The 13,058-nt window shown below is 29.9% G+C and overlaps 1 protein-coding gene across 23 annotated transcripts in view; it reads right to left on the minus strand.

Annotated features, from left to right (window-relative positions):
- Nucleotides 1-412: 412 nt before the first annotated feature.
- LOC114334878 (troponin I) overlaps nt 413-13,058 on the minus strand; it is a 58,459-nt gene continuing 45,813 nt past the window's right edge. For 10 of the 23 annotated variants that reach the window (XM_028285008.2, XM_028285007.2, XM_028285002.2 and 7 more), the window contains one exon: nt 413-658. In XM_028285008.2, the coding sequence (XP_028140809.1) occupies nt 599-658 (60 nt within the window). In that variant the 3' untranslated portion in view covers nt 413-598. Of the gene's footprint in view, nt 659-11,825; nt 12,204-13,058 lie in introns of those variants that run through there. The other 13 variants (XM_028285011.2, XM_050645760.1, XM_028285012.2 and 10 more) reach the window with 2 other exon arrangements.

Raw genomic sequence — 13,058 nt, forward strand, 5'->3', positions numbered from 1 at the left:
TGGATCTGTTATGGTAATCTTTAGGTGTTTGTGTTCTACGCTTTCATCATTCAAGACGGAAAACTTTGCTAATGTATATATCAGGTCCTTTTCTAAACACCTTCACTCAATTTGGGCAGATGATAAATTTGTCCATATAACTAACTCCACAATGTTTCACTTTTATGTAGGTACCATCTCAACTTTTTTACGTTTTACCAGAAGTTACCAAATGACATATTTAAATATGATAAAAATATATAACAAAAAATAATTCGATTAAAATAAAAAAAGAAAACTAAAAAACAAAACTGGGGACAATTCTTTTAGGGGAGGATAAGGTGATTAAAATAAATAAAACAAAAGATTAAAAAAAACATAAAAATGCAACAAGAAAAAATAAAGGGTAAATGGGTAGAACAAACATAACGTATACAATACTTCACATTTTTTAATAAGTTATACATAAACAAATAATATACATGCGGACAGACACTCTTTTAGTCTGGAAAGTAATGAATAAAATAAATATATTTAAGATATCGAAATCACGATGGGATCATCGAAATAACGACATATCCCTTGATGTTGACAAAAGGGCTTTAACAAAGGAGAAAAATCATGCTTCAGCCTCTTGTACCTTCTTTTCGTCTCCCTTCTTTGACCAGTCTGGTTTCTTCTGTAAAACGAAATAAAATAAATATTATTACTTGGAAAAATACTTGACATTAAGTTGCAGTAAGTCTCAAATTTAATGAGGATAAAATCGGGAAGAGGTCTGTATTGACCATTTCGTGTATGATACACCCTAAATATACTGGAGCTTCCTGCAACCCAATGGAGATAACATAGACTGTCATTAAGCACCAAATCTCATTTATATTGAAACAAAAATTGTTCATATAATCAATTAAAAACGATATTATCAAAACCGATCATATTTTGCTAAAACGTCTTTTTAAAACTTCTAACAAGGAAATATACCTAATTAAATCATGAAGTTAACGTAAGTACTATTTTTGTCTAAAATATAAATATATCTTAATAAAAATATTATAATTAAAGAAAGACAGTTGATGATTTAGTTCGATACAGAGACCACCACCATCCTCTTATGCACATTTCGTCCTTTTGGACTCATCAGGGTGATCCGTGGGGAGCTCTGAATCGAAAGCAAATCTCCCTGTCACGTTAGCAAATTATTAAAAATAATTTGCAACAGACTCAACAGCGACATCTATTATAAGCAAAACGAAATAAAAAGATCCAGAGATTCTTAACGAAATCTTAAAGATCTTTTGTTTTCCAACGTAAGAAATCTTTAAATCCCCGGATCTCTGCACCGAGAGAACAATTTCTTTTCTCCTAAAACACCGATTTCTTTGAGCAATATTTCTTAAAAGTTATCATATCCTATTAATATAAACATACCGGTTCACATATAAAGAAACGAGTTTCTTAAACACAACTCAATAATTTCTTACAGATAATTTCTTCAATACTAAGAAATGCATTAATAGTTACATTTAATTTTCTTATCCTAAAGTTTTTATTTCTTAAATTGAAAACTACAAATATTTTGTAGTATAAGAAATATAATGTTAAGTTAATCCATATTATTTGTGAACAAGAAATTTTCTTGCAATCAAATAAATATTTTAATCCACAAGAAATAATTCTTCAGAAATACCCTCTGTAGTAACTGTGGTTATAAAATAAAAACTTTGTCATTAATGCCGAAATGTTACTTGCAAAGAGATTTTCTTCCACAAAAGAATTGCGCAGATTAACTATTTATGATTTAGTCGTCAGTGTTTGTCAAGATGGCGTGATATGTTCATGTTCATATAGATGGATGTTGGATTTATTGGTGTACTTTAAAAATTAACGGATATTTTGAAGGTACGTACATATATAGGTATTAAATAAAAGGAAATTGAGTAACTTAAGATGTAATAATAATATTGTTGCGTATCCGAATGGTTAAAAAAGAAACATAATATTATCTTTATATGCTTTTTAGGTATAACGATGGACGACTCTGAAATAAAGGAGCTTATTATTCTAACTGGGAAATATGCCACAATTTAAAGCTGCGACAGAATGATATAATATATAGCTTCAGAACAATATTAAGAAAGGAGTTATTAACCAACTGCGGGGCCTTCCAGAAATGGTAGAACTTCATACATGTAAGTACCTTTTTAAAAATGTGTATACTTATATATCAACTATAATAGGTTTCTTGAATGTATCGTCTTCTATAAAAATATACAATACAACGCTATATCAAACATGGCGGGTGCAACGCTGAGGATTTTTTCTGTTAATTTATTTGACATAAAGAAATCAGTTAGTCCAAAAGAAATATATGTTTATGGTTAAGAAATGTTATTGCCGAAAACCGTGAATTAGTTAATATGTAATAAATGACTTAGATGTAAACTAATAATACTTTCCCGTAATAAAATTTCTTAATGATTAGGTATGCTGTCTCTTTTAGATTATAAAAATTAAGAAAATTACATAATATTATGTCTGCTTCCATGTTTTACATTGGTTGTATTTTCCCTCTTGTTTTAGCTAAACAATGTTTATTGTGTGACTTAATATTATACAGATAAATAATTAATATTTCATTAACAAAAAGAAAAAAATAAACAAATATGTGTACGTTAAATAATGCCATGTTTGAACTAAATATGATTGATTATTATTAGTATTAATAGTTCTTATGTGGGGCCGTGTATTTGTTTTTTTTTGTATTTCCTAAATTTGTCAAAATAAATATCTATATCTTTATAAAAATTTTTTTATTAAAGTAAGTTTACTCTTTCTACATAACGATTTTGTTTTAGTGAATTGCTGATATAAGTACAAAGTGCTAAAAAGAAGGAAAATTTGAGGAAGTTGGATTTGCCTCTCCATCCTTTTATTGTTGTGTAGAAGCCAGTGGTTTAAGAGTGGAGAAAATATTTGTATGTAATAATAACGTTTTATATCTTGTTTTATTAATAAATAATGATTTTACCTTAACACAATGATTTATTTCGCCGTATGTAATATCACTTTATTTTCAAGAAATATTAACTTAACTCTAAATATACGTTTATCTCTGCGAAATATATTTCTTAACATTAAATAAATTAATTATTTATAGTAAACTAATAATATTCCTTACTAAGAAATATTATTGCTCAGAAAGAATAGTTTTCTAATGTGTAGAAAATATATTTTCATGACTAATAAAATTAATTAACATCAAGTGTAATTTCTTTCTGATAAATGGGTTTGAAGTTTGCCAGAAAATGATAGTTCAATCATGTTTAAGATATATTTCTTTGGTTATAGTAAAATTTATTTGAAATATTTTAGAAAATTATATCTTACATACAAAGATATATTTCTTAGGCAATATGCCAAGTCGATCTTTCTTAAATATTAATAAAGTTTCTTTATGTCAAGAATTTTTTTCTCTCGGTGTGGAATTCGCTTTGCTTACATTAGAATTATTTAAATATTATAGAACTACATAGGCTATTGATTATATTCAAAATAAGACAGCTAAAAGGAACTACAACGTTAACAGGATTTTATTGTCACATATGGTCAAAGGACGTCTACATTTAAAAAAACCGCGGAGTGCTACCATTTAGATTAGTGAGTTTTTGAGAAAGGGGTGAATTAGTCCCTAGGCACAGGGTGAATCAGGGTGAGTTCTATGCACTTTTGGTACAAACACGTGTACAGGAAAATTGTTCTAGGTTAAATTTTCTATTGAAATATCACATTTTAGAGTCAAAAATATTTTTTTTACAAAAATATGTATATTCAAAAGAAAAGCAAGAAAAAACACGAAAGAAAGCAATTTTGTTTTTTGCCCCATAACTTTTTTCCACAGGGATATAGGTATAGGCATTACTTTAGCAAAAACTAACTTCCATCCTTTCTCTTTAAAATGAAGTTTGGAAAAAGTCTCTAGGATTTACAGTTTCCGAAATAGGATTTTTCAAAATTCGTCACTCACAGCATTTTTGGGCCATTTCCCCCATTATTTCGCAAACATTGTCCTGTAACTTTTTTCTACGCATTTCTAGGTATATGCAATGCTACATTTAGTAGAAATAGAAGTCAATTACCTTTAAAATGGTCTGATGTATAAGTTTACACAACTCTTTTTAAGCAAGTTATACTTTTTCAAGGTTTTATACTTTTAATGGTTTTTGATATTTTTAATGATTATTTTTTAAATTTCTCATTATGACTTTTTTTCTTGAACATTTGGGTATATACATTATGAAATAAAAAAGCTTATTTTCTTTACTTTAAAATGGTGTATTGCAGAACATTCTAGGACTATTTTTAAACAAGGTATCCGTAGGATATCCAAAGGAATCCGTAATTTGAGAAAAATTTTAATTTTTTTAATTTTTTTCAATTAGAAGAATATAATTGCATATTATAACATAATTATTAATTACAAATAACTTTTCTTAATAACACTTTTCGTTATTGTGAAACTAAAAGGTACTTTACTCTTGAGTGAAAATTATATTTTTTAACATACCTGGTACACTATTGATAAAGTTTTATATCTGATGATTGCATCTTAGGTTTTTGACTATGCATAGCATTTTATAAAGAATAATTTTTTTTTCATAAAATTAATAATAAAAAAGTTTTCTATATGGTTCCAACTTAGTGGGATCTATTGCATGTGTATATGTCACATTTTAAAAAAGCATATCTTGTTTAAAAGTAGTCGTAGAACTTTTTACATTGCACCATTTTAAAGTAAAGAAAATAAGCTTTCTTTTTTATTGTAAAATGTATATACCTAAATATACAATAAAAAAGTTATAATGGGAAATTTAAAAATAATCGTAAATATATCAAAAATCATTAAAAGTATAGAAGTTTGAAGAACCATATCTTGCTTAAAAATGGTCATACAGCCTTCTACAATAGACCATTTTAAAGTTACATAATTGACTTTTCTTCATATTAAATGCAACATTGCACATACCTAAAGCTACGCAGAAAAAAGTTACAGAACAATGTTTGAGAAGTAACAAGGAAAATGAAAAATCATATTTTGGAAACTGTAAATCATAGAAACATTTTCAAAACGTCATGTTAAAGAAGAAGGATGGAAGTTTTTTTACTGTAAAGCAATGCCTATACCTATATCCCCGTGAAAAAAAGTTAAGGGGCAAAAAACCAAATTGTTATCTTTCGTGTTTTATCTTGCTTTTCGTTTGAACATTAGGTTTGTTCTAGCAAACAGTCAAACTAGTCAGAAACCGTCAGCAAACAGTTGGTCAGTAGAGAACATAATAGAGTCACCATAGTGCATCTCCTCTACTCGCGCTGGTCCACTATTCGCTGATGGTTTCAAACCGTTTGAAACTGATGCTAGAACAAACCTATTATTTTTGTAAAAAAATATTTTTTACTTTAAAATGTGATGTTTCGATAGTAACTTGTAACAATTTTCCTGTAGATGTGTTTCTACCAAAAGTGCATAGAACTCACCCTAATTCGCCCTGTGCCTAGGGACTAATTCACTCCTTTCTCAAAAACGCGCCCATTAAAATGCTCCACGGTTTCTTCAAATTTAGACGTCCATTGACCATATTATTATAAGATAATAAAATCCCGTTAACGTTGTAGTTCCTTTCTACAATACATTAATCAATAGCATATCAATAGCCTAACGGTAACATAATTTAGACCCTGACCAAAAAGAGACCCAACCCGCTACTTTTTTATAGTTGAATCAAAATGATTTTTATTTCTTATCATCTTCTGGGATTATTTTGACATGTCAACAAAGCAAACATGTTAGAGTATAAAACATGCTTTAAAGATTATCACCGATTAGACAATGCTTACAACAGGAAGGTTGTAGATGCTAATTACACAAACATACGCTTTATATTATATTCATATTGAATTTTAGTGCTTAGTGCTTGGTCCAAGTTTACACAGCATACATTAAGTGTACTGGCCATTCCTCAAGTGTGTGACAAACAAGTAAGTGTATTTGTTTTTCGTCAATTGTAAGAAAAGTGCAGACAGATACAGACGGTGCAGGTATATGCTAAGCATAGGTGCAAGTGCAGAGAAGCGTATGTTATGCGGAAAAGTGAACTTAGCTAATAGATACAACTGTTAAACTTGTGCTGAAACAGTTGCGGAAAGAATACCGAAATCGAATTTAAAATGTATTTTTGCAGAGAGACACTATAAACTAAGAGAACAGAAAATTACAATAAAACTAAATTTAAAATAAAATTTAAATTAAAATAGTGCAAATATTCAGGTGATTTCTAGCGTACCTAGGTATGTTTAAACCGTTATGTTATTTTACTCAACGATTATTGCATTTATTTTCTAGGTATTTAGGAATACTTTTTATTATACTCTTACTGGAATAGAAAAATTTCCTCATGAATTTCGTTCTCTGAATAAGTGGCATAATAAATATTATAGCTGTTAGCATTTTGTTAGATTTCTTCACGTATTCACTGAAAATTATAGGCATAATGCTGTGAATATGGATAACACTAGGTATAATTTATATCAATAAACTTGAAAGTTTAATTCAATCATAACTCCCTTCCTGTAGGAATCTATCAAGGAGTATCACCGACCTTCAAGCCCTTATCGCTTGCCATACTGCTCGCCCATAGGCCGATCAGACACTAGTGTATTTCAGTTAAGCAGTAAATTCATTTTAGAATTTTAAACTACTGCGTCAGCCTTTTTTCTGTTCAACGGGCCAGGGTTCGAAAGAAAATCCACTATAGCAGTTCAGCGGTGAAATGAAGTGAGTTCGACCGCGTTACCCTCTTCTGTATAGGACCGATTAATACAATTGTATTTTTCAATAATACACTTATATTTTTCTTTATAATTTAAACCTGTGTTAAGCTCGTAATAGCTTGCTAAAGAAGAATCTCTTGATCTCCTTTTATTGGAGTAGAATATCTGCAGTATATCAATAAGCCTCATCAAAGAAGATATCGGGAACAGAAACATTTTGCTGGCTTTTATTTATTCCAAGCCGAACAGATACCAGCCTATTCCAGTTTATGCAACATATCCATTTTAGAATTTTAAACTGCTGCCTTAGCCTTTTTATTTTCTTATACAATTATTATATTTATAGTGTTATTTTCATTTTTATTTCTAAATCTTTATACCATTAGATATAATTTGACCATATAGTCTAAGAGCTAGAGCCGAAAATCATCGTCATAAGTAATATGGAGTTTGGCATGTGAAATGTGTCTATTGTATATTGATAAATATGAACCCTTTCAGGCTGACACCTCAGTGGATACAGGAAGTAGCAATAAGGGATGAAAGGGGAAAATTAGTGTAGTTAAAGGTTGTCACCTCCTATTTTGTTAAACCTCCATCGATTTGCATGAACATTAGTGACTAGTTAGAACATACCTCAGGAAATAAAAATGATTTGGTGCCAATTTGCACTTTTACCCTGGGGGTGGATACCTCCTCTTTTTGGGGGTGAAAACGATTTTATTAAAAATAACCCTACAAATCGATAGAAGGACAAATTATAAGTAAAATTTGTTATAATATCATGTTATTAAAATAAATCAATACTTTTTGAGTTATTAAAGATCAAAGATTTGTCTGTTTAAGAGCACATGCGTGAAGTTACGGATGATAAAAAGAACATATTAATTAATTGTATGTTACTGAAATATAATTTTTATATTATTTCGATATTATAAATTTAGCAAAAGTGTATTCGAATATGTCAAATGTACCTACCCATTATTGGACACCCCCAGTTTCTGAACATATTCAGTTTATAATGGAAAATAATTCAATTAAATATCGAAATATTATAAAAATAATATTTTACTAACATACAATTAATTAACATGTTCTTTTTATTATCCGTAACTTCACGCATATGCTCTTAAATAGACAAATCTTTGATCTTTAATAACTCAAAAAGTATTGATGTATTTTAATAACATAATGCTCTAACTAGAGGTATGCTCTAACTAGTCACCAATTTTCATGCAAATCGATGGAGGTTTAACAAAATAGGAGGTGAAAACCTTTAATGACTGCACTAACTTTCCCCTTTCATCCCTTATTGCTACTTCCTGTATCCACTGAGGTGTCAGCCTGAAAGGGGTCATAATTGTCAATATACAATGGACACATTTCACAGAAAAAACTCCATATTACTTATGACGATAATTTTTCGGCTCTAGCTCTCCGTCTAATAGGAGAACTGAACGCATAAGGAAATTCTTTATTTTATTTACATAACAAAAGGTACCTTTAGGTAAGTATAATTATAAATGGAATGGAAATATGCAAGTTATAAGTGGGTATTGTTCACCATTACACTAATTTCTACTAATCTTGTTTACAAAGCTTTAAAATGCTTGGAACTACAACCGGTATCATTTGTTGAAGTTAGTTGAACAATAAAACTAGAATTTCTAACGTTAAATAAGCTATACAAGCAAATACTAGGGCTAGATTATTTCGATTCTTTCTAATTTTGGAAACTTTACTTTAAACATTTTTTATTTAGTCACAAAAATGGCTATGATCCTTGTATAAATAAAAGTAGTTGTTTCTGTTGTGATTTTTAGTTAAACTTATTAAGTATTTTACTACTAAAAAGATATTATTTGCATAAATAAAAGAGCCAATTTTTGTAACTTTTAACAAAAAAAAATTGTACATTTTGACTTAAAGATCATGCTAAGTTAAAGCCTGTAGAAGCTATTAACTAAATAGTAAATAATAATTTTAGCTAACTAACCATAAAATAAAATATAAGAAAACAAACAAAAATACTATGAAGAGAATCAAAATAGAAAAAAAAATTAAGTCAAAGATATTTTAGTAAAGAACATCTTGGAACACCAAAATACTTATTATAAAGACTAGTTAAAAGCAATAATCACATCCATCGTTTCCGTTCCTCCTTGATGATATGATAGGAAAGGAAACGTAAAGAACAGCAACAGTGAAAGTTAGGACTCAAGGTTTATTTACTGTAGCTAAACCTGTATAGTAGATGCATGTATAAGCACTGCCAGGAACAGCCTCCTTGATTGGACGCACCAGGCTGTACCTGGGGGCTATAAGAAGGACCAAAAATCTAACAAAACTAGTACGAAAAAAGATATCTGGTACGTATATCTACATTACATTTATGTATTTGGTATAGAAAACACCAAGAAATTTAGAATAGTGTATTGCCCAGGTAGATTCGGAGCTACAAGAAGAAAGTGTGGAAACATGACGGATCCGAGCTGATCAGAGTATTGACATTACCAACGTACATACTGCGTCTACCAGAAATACTGCCGACGAGAGAATTATAAACAAAAAGAGGAGAACGGACTTGTTTCCCAAAGTATTGTGGTGGTGAGTAGGTGGTGAAGCTCCATGACGTCATCGATATGAAGGAATTCGACTTAGGGATAGACCGAAGAAACTCCATATAAAAGTTGTGGCTTCTATCTAGAGCGCAGAAATTAAAAGAAAAGGATCCGGTACAAGGACCTCACGACCAAGTGGCAGCGATAAGTATTGTCTTGCCTCCCGCCTGTTTTATTTAAAATAGAGCTGCTATCAGCAAATATACAATGGAAATACTGATAACCACCAATAGTGCTTTTCATTCACAGTCATTTGTTTCGAGCTTCTGTCATGTGTCACATAATATTAATATATCTACGTCGTACGTTATTGGTATATACCAATGATACAAACCAAAGACGTATGACGTAGATATATTAATATTAGACGACACATGACAGAAGCTCGAAACATACGACAATCGATGAAAGGCCCTATACCATTATCACGCTGAAAGATGTTACGTAGACAGCTCACTTAGATGTTACTAATAGATTATTTAAAAATTAATAAATTGAAAATGAGGTTACTAAGGACATCTCTTGATAGCCAATTGGTAGTAGAATCATATGGACGTATGTATAGTAATAGATAAATTATAATGAAGGAACTATACCTAACCCAAAGCTTAAGGGAAAATGACAGAAAGTAATACCTACGGAACAATCTGCAACACATAATAAAAAGTTGAAAAAAGTAACATGAAATACCAGTTTATTGACAAACATTATTATAGTCCAGAGAAATAAGATTTTTCTCGTGGCACATCCCCCTCCAGGCCGAAACAAATTTTTTGAGTAGTATGGACATACATAATAATAACCTATATGTTTCCTGCAGCCGATTTTGATGATATACATAGTTATAAACAAATGAAGATAAAAAACGGTTAATTTTCGCTATTTTCGTCTATTATTAAAAAGTTAAGAATTTTAAACAAATTTGGGAGTAAGAAACTCATAAATCGTATAAAAAAACTTCAATATTGCGTTCGCTGAATATGTCTATCCTTATTGGTTGCTTAAAGAATTGGAAAATAAATCATAAATTTTGAGTTTTTATAAATATTCATAACTTATGTAAAAATTAACTTAGAACCTTCTTGTTACACGATATGCTGAGATTTCTGGTGCTTAAATTATAGTCTAAATTTCATAGCAATTGGTAAAATAGTTTAAAAGTTATTTAATTTGTTTATCCCAAATTCATTTTTTTTGCAACACTGTAAGTCAGAAAATTATGAGGTTACACAATACTTCGGGCAGTTTATGAAAGAAGAACATTATACTATTCACTTAATTAAAAAAACGACAAAAATATTTTTAAACAGTGTAAAATTATTTTGCAAAAACATGTCGATTTTTTGCTTACTTATAAACAATTAGAATAACTTTTTAACCATTACCCGTAAAAAAATGATTTTTTTATATTTAGAAAGACTGAATTTTTATACACATTTACAAAGAAAAACAATTGTCCTAGGACAATTAGGGACGAAGTTAGCCCCCCCTTTTTTAATTTGCATATTCTTGCAAAATAATTTTGCAATATTTAGAATTAGTTCTTTGTCATTTTTTAAATTAAATTAATAGTGTAAATCTTCTCCTTTCATAAACTATCCGAAGTATTACTGTAACTTCATCATTTTCTGACTTATAGTGTTGCAAAAAAAAAATTAATTTGGGATAAACAAATTAAATAACTTTTAAACTATTTCACCGATTGCTTTGAAATTTAGGGTATGAATTAAGCACCAGAAGTCTCAGCATTCCGTTTAATAAGAAAGTTCTAAGTTGATTTTTACATCAGTTATGAATATTTATAAAAAAATTTATTATTTATTTTACAATTTTCTAAGCAACCAATAAGCATAGACATATTCAGCGAACGCCATATTGAAGTTTTTTATACGATTTATGAGTTTCTTACTCTCAAATTTGTTTAAAATGCTTAAATTTTTGGTAATAGCGAAAATTTACCGTTTTTTGATCTTCATTTGTTTATAACTATGTATATCATCAAAATTGGCTACAGGAAACATAAAGGTTATTAATATAGATGTCCATACTACTCAAAAAATTTGGTTTCGGCCTGGAGAAGGTTGTGTCACCAACAGGATATTTTTTTCCTTATTTCTCTGAACTACTACTCGTATACTGAAAATTGGCAAGGTTTTTGTTCTTAACGGTTTTAGAGAATTTTGAAATGTACAAATTCCTTATGTTTAAAGCTGTATACCTACGGGGACTGGTCTAAAACTGTCGCCACAACAAAGCTAAAGCGTAGCTCACCTTGTTCTAAAGGCTTATTTCCATTAAAAAATAAAAATTATAAAAGCCCAAAAATAAAAAAGGTACACGTGTATGTGTCAAAAATATCAGCCGGGTGCTGTTTGACCTACTAGTAAAAATACGTAGTAGAGTTTTAAAATTTTATTAGTGTAGTGTGTGTATAATCCAAAAAAGTCGAAACATGTAAAATTCAAAAAAATAACGGCGAGTAACTATGTAGTTAGTTCATTTCTTCGTCTGCCACTCAGCTTTATCAGCTTTCTTAGTCTGCGAAAAATAAACTCATATTCTAGCAAACTCTAGTCGTAGATATTTTTTCTGTTCATCAAGGTTAACAACTCATAACTAAAGAGAGGCTACTCGAGAATCCTAAGAGAATATTAATAATAAAGTGGCAACGACAGTGTTAAAGATTTCTATTAATTTTAGCTACATCTAACTTACAAGTTAGGTCGTTGGGGTTTAGACTTTTCTCCCCTAGAAAATGAGTAGGTACGATGGCCCCTTTGTTTGAAACAAAGACAGTTGATTATTAAAAATGTTAATTTAACAACGACAATATGAAAAGTGCTGTACTTAAAGTGATATTTAGCAATAGTGCTTTCCGAAAAAACCAAAGTTTTAAAAATGTTGATCTCTCTGGCTGTTTTCTGGTGACAGGTAGCCTATAAACCCTTAATTTCAAATTTCAGCACAAAATGTTAACTCTAACCCTTGTCCCAAACCCCCCAAAAATTTTTTTTGGGTTTTCAAAGATTTTTATTATTTTAATTCATTTTAATCTTGTAATTCTTTATATATCTTGCACACCCATCCTTTGCCTTATTTCTAAATTTATCACTCCATCCAAGTCCTATTATTAGTATGGATCTTTCCATTTTCCGATGTGCTATTCTAAGCTTTAACACCCTTGCTTTGGTTAATGTTAGGGTTCCAGCTCCGTACGTAATGACTGGAAGAACACATTGATTGTATGTATACTGGTATATATACGTAAATTTATGGTTGCAGTTCCCTATATAGCATTGTCTATGTTTATTATTTGATTGCTTTTTTGTATCCTTTGGATTTGTATTCGTTGATGTTATTCTGCCTTAGTCTTCTTGTAGCTGGTTGAATTTGGTTGAATACTGCCTGGTCATCTGATCTCCAACTTCCAATCCGCATTTTGTGTGGTTGTAGTTGGTAATGGTATCCTCTGTCGTCTTTATATATGTATGTGCTTATTTATTATTTGAGTGTAGAGAACTCACCACTAGAACATTTTTGTTCGTCTTTCCCTGGAGCATCGATAGCATTGTGTTTGAACATTTTTGTTTTGTGCAGTTCCATCTTTTCGTTTTTTATGGATGGCGGAAT

The sequence above is a fragment of the Diabrotica virgifera genome, chromosome 3 (assembly GCF_917563875.1).
Source record: "Diabrotica virgifera virgifera chromosome 3, PGI_DIABVI_V3a".
Lineage (NCBI taxonomy): Eukaryota > Metazoa > Arthropoda > Insecta > Coleoptera > Chrysomelidae > Diabrotica > Diabrotica virgifera.